Here is an 8099-nt window from a genome sequence, read left to right as displayed (position 1 = left end):
TAATTAGTAATTTTTTTGAGCTTTTCGAATTATTCTATCAGGATATATTAAATAAAAAAATTTCTGATAAAACAGTGTTTGATTTTAATATTTCATTTTCTTAGAAATTTTGTTTTCGGTCTTCAGTTTCATGGCATTTTCGTAGATAAAGACGATTTGTTTTAGGATGGTGGTTGAGGCAAAATTACAATTTGTTGTTGCTTTCCAAAAATATTTAATAGATTAATGGGAATGCAAATTCTTGGAAATTAAGATTTAGAGGTTATTCGGTCGGCCAAAAAAAGAATGGAGGATAAAATAAAATACAGTGTAAAATAAATATAATATATTTAAAATATTCGAAGTTGTATGTATAAGTGTAAAATGAGGCAAAATTACAATTTGTTGTTGCTTTCCAAAAATATTTAATAGATTAATGGGAATGCAAATTCTTGGAAATTAAGATTTAGAGGTTATTCGGTCGGCCAAAAAAAGAATGGAGGATAAAATAAAATACAGTGTAAAATAAATATAATATATTTAAAATATTTGAAATTGTATGTATAAGTGTAAAATAAATGCAGGTAATAATATTTTTTATTTAGCTTATAGTAAAAGAAATATAATATAAAAGCTTAAATATCATGGTTGACAAGAAGCGATGGTGGACGTGGCAATGGTTGACGAGGTTGGCAGTTAGTGAAGCAAAGGGTGGTAGCAACAGGTGACAATGACGAATGACATTGATAAAGAATATATAGTGTATTTCTTCGAATTTGTTGGTAACTCAAACATAAATTATGCAATTTTTTGCTTCATTTGAGACAACTTTTTTACTGCTTCGTAAAGCGGCTTTGTAGAATAAAAATTTTAATTTTTGTACTAAAAAGTTGATTTAAGAAACAGTAAAAAAGTCATCCCAAATGAATATATATATATATTAAAAAACACGCAAATACAATTTTAAAAAATAGGTCTATATACGTTATATATACTAAATAAAAACAACATAAGCTAAAATTAGGGGAAGAAAAAAATACTTGCCTGCAAACTTCTTTTAAAACAAGTTTGAAAAGTGAGGACAAAAACATTTGCTTTTGAGCATAATTAATCTTTTGGTTTTGGAGATAATATTGGAAAGAATTTAACATAAAAGTATTTCATAACTGTTAGTTTTGTGTGGAACATGGCTGTGGAGATCAATCGTCTTGTACTTTTGCCATGGAACTCAGTTCTATTGATCAAGCTCCCTGGTGGTTGTAGAGGGTCATTCCCTTGCTTGGGTTCAGGCGCTTTGTAAATGATTTTTTTTTTTCATACAACTTTGTACTCAAGTGCTACTGCATTGTATGGTATGTTGGAGGCATATTGAGAGCGGAGCGCTTCGGCACTCCAAACCCCGATGCTACGACTTAAGCAGAAGACAGAGAGTGGAGTGTTGCAGTGTTCCACACCCCTGTACTGCGGCGGTCTTAGACAAATTAGAGATAGAGAGTAGAGCACATAGCTCAAAACCTAATGCCATGACCCTGCGAGACGGGTTGGGCAATTTTCTTTCCCAATTTTGATGGAAGTGTTGCATCCCTTCGGTGGTTTAATGCATTTCTATTTATTAGTTCTAATATAAAAACAATGCAAGAGTAAAGGGAGACAATAAGAGAGTGTGAGAGAAAAGAGAGATGTACAAATTGTTTCAAATTCCATAGTAAATTTTTTGATGTGGTGTGGCTCTATGCTTTTTTGTCAATATCGGATTTTCCCACGTAAAATCCCGACGTTCTTTCTTCCCTCTACAATTTTATGTTTCTTGTTTGCTTAGCAGCAACTCGCAAGGTTTTACTTCCTTAACAAAAATTATTAAATTTGCTTTAAGATGAATACATTAATACTTATAAAATTAATATTTTATGATTCTCAAAATTAATTCAATAATTTATGACTCATTCTAATAAAAAAATCATTAAAAATTCTGAGCTAATTTTATTTGTTGATATTTTTTTAATGAAGAAGGTGAATTACCATATAATATCCTCCAAATAATAGGTAAATATACATGTAAAGATAGGGGAAACTTCTTAAAGAAGGCATCATTCCCATTCGAGGAAATTGAACATGTAGACTTGCCAAACCAATTAGAAGGGCTAAGCAGAAATTTCTAATAATTGTGAAGATAATTTCTGATGAATTCATGAGAGAGATGAAAGCCTCATTGAATAAATGTGAAAGTTATCAGAAGTTTTCATTTCGTTCAAACAAGAATAGAATAGCTACAGAGTGCCACATTTCTCCAAAAGATCTAAGGGTTTTGAACAGGGGCAGAACCAGCTGTAATTTTCAGAGGGGGTGGGGCAAATTTATAAGTAACTGTTGACAGATATATCAGGGGTCCAACGGGACAGTGCCCCCTAGCAAAATTCGACCCTGACAATAACACCTCTACATAATGTGTTTAATTATACAGGGGGCAATTGCCGAAAGACCATAATATTTTAAAACTTTTAGGAAGGTCAATTGCCTTAAAATCCTTATAATAAAGACTAAAACATAGATTTATGAACAAATTATCTAAATAATCATATAATAAATAAATAATTTTTTTGGGGGGGCCAATTCCCCCCTTGACACAAGGGGGTTCCGCCCCTGGTTGTGAAAGAAATAACAAAGTCTCTTGGAATTAGCAGTGGTAGTACATTAGAAGGACGAGGAAAGAGCTAAGGGGCTATTTGATTGGAGAGATTGTGAGTATATTGTATTCAAAGTGTAGGTGTTTTGATTTTTTTAGGGTTTAAATGAGAATAAAATAAATTTAAAATATTAAAAATATAGGATTATTTTGATTCATGTGCTAATGTATTTGAGGACCAAAATAATCCCTTGACTCTTTATGAATGATTAAAATGATCCACGACTATTTAAATGATCATTTTTATCCTTCAAATCTTTAAAAAATAATCAAAATAGTCTCATAATAAAACTATTTTAATGTCTCTTTAAGAAGCTGAGAGACCACAATATTCATTTAATATAATTGGGGATTACTTTAATCATTTTCTCTATTAAATTTATTTCAAAACATACTTAAAATATACTTAAATTCTAAATAGTTGCAGTCAAATAAAGACTAAGGTTTTGTTTGGGACGGCTTTCTTATTGATTCTTAAAGTAGTTTCCTAGTACATGAAGCTGCTTTAAGAAGCAAAAAGAAAGCCGTCCCAAACGAAGCCTAAATAGAGTTGCAATAATCTTTCTACTGCCTTAGCTTTAATGATCCCAAAGTATAAGCTACATTTTCTCAACAGTATCACCAGTAAATAGTAACTTTTTTAACACATTTGCTTTAAATGTTTCATAACAGCTGTAGGAAGTACCAAGAGACTTGTCCCATTAAGATACAACACTGCTTAATAAGTTGAAACATAACAACAAAGATAAGATATAGAGGCTTCATTTAGGATGACATTTTTTATTTCTTTTTAAAGCAAAATTTTAGTAAAAATTTTGAAATTTTTAGTTAAAATGTTATTTTAAAAAGCATTAAGAAAATTATTACAAACGAAACGTTAGGCTTAGACTTCGTTTGGGACGGCTTTTTTATTGCTTTCTAAAACAGAGTTTTATTACAAAAATAAAAAAATTTATATTAAAACTCCGCTTTAGAAAGCAATAAAAAAGCCGTCCCAAACGAACCCTTAGCTTGGGACAACTTCTTACTACTTATTAAAGCAATTTTTTAGAAAAAAAATTAAATTTTGACAGTTAAGAATTTTTTAAAAAACAATAAAAAATAGCTACATTTTTGTGTGCTGCTCCTAATCATTTTGTTTACGTAAAATAAGGTATAGTTAGAGAAGTCATGGCCTGCTATTTCTATTCTAGTCGAAAAAACTTATAAAATTCCTAACATTCATAAAACAGCCATTGTTACTTTGGGGCAAACCAACTTTCTTTTAAAAAAACAAACAGAGAAATTTGCATTTACACAACTCTCCTTGGCCTATTGGTTGAGAGCTTAGGCTTCCAACTAAGAGGTCCAAGGTTCGAGTCTTTGTGTATGCGTTGTGTGTGTGAGTTTGCCTTAAATGGCCTAAATGTCCCCAAAAAAAAAAAAATTTGCATTTTGAACCCTTAGCTTGGGACAACTTCTTACTGCTTCTTAAAGCAGTTTTTTAGAAAAAAAAATTAAATTTTGACAGTTAAGAATTTTTTAAAAAACAATAAAAAAATAGCTACAGTTGTGTATGCTGCTCCTAATCATTTTGTTTACGTAAAATAAGGTATAGTTAGAGAAGTCATGGCCTGCTATTTTTATTATAGTCGAATAAACTTCTAAAATTCCTAACATTCATAAAACAGCCATTGTTACTTTGGGGCAAACCAACTTTCTTTTAAAAAAAAAACAGAGAAATTTGCATTTTGCATTCATCAACGAGTTTTTAGCCTTAGAAGAATTTTTTTTTTTTATGTAAATAAAGTTCGTTTTATCAGAAATAAAACATGAAAACAATAAAGCAAATAAAGACTCAGGGCCATTTGATTTGCTGGTTTTTTTTTTTTTTTTTTCTGGTTTTTTTTTTTTTTTGTAACGAGGAAGTATTGTCCTTAGGCTAGTGAAAATCCCGGTCGACCTAACATACAACCCACGTCAATTTAAACGGGTCAACACATAAGGCTTTCACTGCTTGGCAAGGGATTCGAACCAGGAACATGGGTTTTGACCAGCCGGCTCTTCACCACCCGGACAAACAGTGGTGGGTTTTGCTGAAAAAATGAATGCATAGTAAAATATAATGCAATTTAAAAGAAATATAATATATTTGAAACTAGGGGTGTCAATATTTGACACGACACGAAAACCCGGTCCGAAAAATCCTTGCTACTAGTAGTGACCTTTGGCAGACAACACCAATCACAATGGTGGCTAGCAGTGAACTCAATCAACAGGGGTGATGTTAGAAAGTTGTCGGTGGTGATTGGTGGTGGTCAATGACAATGGTAATGGTAATAATAACAAAGAATTTATAGTGTATTTAAAAATAATCAAATTTAAATATTTTCAAAATCCCTATATTTAAATTACTTTACACCCCTTCCATATCAAACCAAACACTGAAAAAGCCTCTCATTATAAATGTCGTTCACTTAATTATTTATTACTTATATATTTTACATGATCTAAAATGCAGCACCAAAGTGTTGGTATGCTTGTTTGTCATACTTCAACAACAATTATTTTAATTTTGTTTGGAATAATTACTTTTTTACGATTAATTATTCTTCGCAAATGTCGAACGTTGTCCGCAAACCAACTAGAAAGCACCATGGCACCTCTTTGCTGTGTACTGCGGCTCAGTACTTCTCGGTACCACTGATGTGACTACACGTGATTCATCTTCCGATGTAGAGCTGGGTCCACATAATAATTTTTTTCCTTTTTCACTGTTTTTAATATAAAATTTTTTAAATTAAAAACTTTTTTTATCAAAAATTTATAATGTTGTCTGATTTGACACCTAAAATCAACATCTGACCAATTAAACTTTTTTGAACTCATTTAACCCAATCAGTAGCTTTTTACTAATTATTATGCACTCTAAAGTGAGAACACTTGAAAATCATAGATAATTTGAGAGTTTTCATCTTTTACAACCAACCAATGATTCAAGATCTAGATAGGGGTGGAAGTTCGGTGGCGGATGTCGTCCGGGTGGAAGTTATGCGGAGGTCGGCCATCTGGTGGTGGTCTGATGATGGTCAGGCTAAAATCCAACGGTGGTTGGCGACTGGGTGGTGGTCTGACGACAGTCAGGCTGAATTCTGGTGGCGGTCGGGTGGAAGTTCAACGGTGATTGCCGGCCGAGGGATGGTCTGACGACAATCGATGGGGGTTCGTCGACAGTGATGCTGGAGCTCTTGAAGCTTCAGAGCTCTATCCAATCTCTAGCCAGAGGTCCCCTTCATGTAGATAGTGTGGGTCTATTTATAGATTTTCAAGGCGGCACACCCCGCAAAACTAGTAAATATCCGGGGCATGTTCGAAGTGTTCCTTCGGATGGCTCGTATTGATTCCCCATATCATAAAGAGTTAAGTGCCTTAACGATGTCAAAATTTAACGATCATGGGCTCGTTGGATTCGTCTTGCCTAGCCGCTCAATTTGACTATAAGCATGTCATATTTGGATATCATTTTGTCATTCAACTAATGCTTTGATCCTTTTAAATGTTGTTTGGGCCCCCGATTTGGACCCATTTGGGCTTGGTTTGGACCGATTTTGGTGTAATTAGGTTCATCTCTTTGAGACTTCAGTTTGACTATAAGTTTGCTGAAATCAGAGTTCATATGATTCCGAATTTGATTTTAGAAGTTTCCAACTTAAATGTCTTGAGATTCGTGCATGATCAAGTCAATTTTTGGTGATGTATCAAGTATAAAATAAATGCATGTAATTTTTTTATTAATTGGATTTGTTGTGTACCGCGGGTCGGTACCACTGACGTGGCTACACGTGATTCATCTCCCGATGTAGAGCTGCATCTGGTCTCCGCACATAATAACTTTTTTATTTTTTACTGTTTTTTAAAGCGGGGTTTTAATATAAAATGTTTTAAACTAAATCCTTTTTTTATCAAAAATTTATTTAAAAAAAGTTGTTCCAAACGTTTCTTTTTTTTTTTTCCTTTCCTGCGAGGGGCACAAAGAAGCTATTTTTCTTCTTTCTCTTTCAAACTCTATTGCGGCACGCAAGCTACATATAATTATCAGATTTAGCTTGGTTGCATCAGCTAAGCCAAATTTAACGAGGAATTGGAAATTTCAAGCAGAAATAATTTTTATTAAAATTAAAAAAAAAATCAATTTTCAATTGATTTTAGTGTTAAAAACTATATAAAATATTAATTCCAATTTCTAGCCAAAAAAATTACACAAAAAGTACAATTAAACGTCATAAAAGAAATTATTTAAAAACTTTATGAAAATTCAATCAAATCAAAAATAAAAAAGAGCCCTAAAAAGGCCAGACAAGAAGCCAAATTGTATTGTTGTCTGATTTGACACCTAATAATCAACATCTGCCCAATTAAACTTTTTTGAACTCATTTAACCCAATCAGTAGCTTTTTACTAATTATTATGCACTCTAAAGTGAGAACATTTGAAAATCATAGATAATTTGAGAGTTATAATTACTTTTACAACCAACCAATGATTCCTAGATCTAGATAGGGGTGCAAACGAGTTAAGCCGACTCGAGCTCAACTCGTTAACATGTTTGTGAGCTCGTGAGCCTAGTTTATCGAGTTTCGAGCTCGAGCAGATTTTATAGCTCATTGGATTATTGAGCTCAAGTTCGATCTAGATGAAACTTGACTCGATTAAACGTCGAGTGGCTCTAGTGCAAAAAGTGGAACCACATAATCGCGTGCGAATGCACGATTTGAGCTAGAAGAGTACACCATGGAAGCTGCTCACAAGCTTGCATCCATCGCGACAAGCTGAGCTCGAGCAGGCCATTGGAGCTTAAGTCGATCGAGCTTGAGTTCGTGCTCGCGATCTGGCCAGCTATCCGAGCTCAAGTTCAGCATGACACGTTTGCACCGCTACTATATAATTACAATTTTATATATAGTCTAAACACTCAATACTGATCATTGACCAAAATTGACGACACCAACTCATCTCGAACTCTCTGCACCAGTCATCAACCATACGCCGATGCCGAACATCCGCCGACCAAATTGACCAAACATTCATCATCAACTGTCATCAACTACAGTCAATCCTTGAACGTAATAAACAATCTAAGCAAGCACGAGCTTTGCATGCAAACAACAGTGGCTTCCCATCTCTCCTGATTTTAGATTTCTTGATAAGAGGAATCTTCTACATTCCATGCATAGTAAACCTACCAGCCTAGAAAATATAGATTACTGATTAAAATGGAGCTATAACCATCGCCCAAACAGAGAGCTTATTATTCCCTTGAAAAGGAGTCGCAGACATATTATATTAAATACAATTATCATTCGTCTTTCTTGATTCCTCATTTTCCGATGGGCAGAATCTTCCACATACTTTTCATTGTGAACAAACTTGTAAGGAATGCAAAATCCAAAGGCTTGTA

At 33.4% G+C, this 8099-nt stretch overlaps 1 protein-coding gene across 1 annotated transcript in view; it reads right to left on the bottom strand.

Annotated features, from left to right (window-relative positions):
* LOC110095350 (gibberellin 20 oxidase 2-like) overlaps positions 1–7560 on the bottom strand; it is an 11346-nt gene extending 3786 nt beyond the window's left edge. Inside the window, exon 1 of the mRNA XM_020820856.2 lies at positions 7448–7560. Coding sequence (XP_020676515.1) covers positions 7448–7560 — 113 coding nt within the window. The remainder of the gene's footprint in view (positions 1–7447) is intronic.
* Positions 7561–8099: the final 539 nt, after the last annotated feature.

The sequence above is a fragment of the Dendrobium catenatum genome, unplaced genomic scaffold (assembly GCF_001605985.2).
Source record: "Dendrobium catenatum unplaced genomic scaffold, ASM160598v2 fragScaff_scaffold_946, whole genome shotgun sequence".
In the NCBI taxonomy this organism is placed as follows: Eukaryota; Viridiplantae; Streptophyta; class Magnoliopsida; order Asparagales; family Orchidaceae; genus Dendrobium; species Dendrobium catenatum.
Note: the sequence above shows the minus strand (reverse complement) of the source record. Positions and strands in the feature narration are given on the sequence as shown.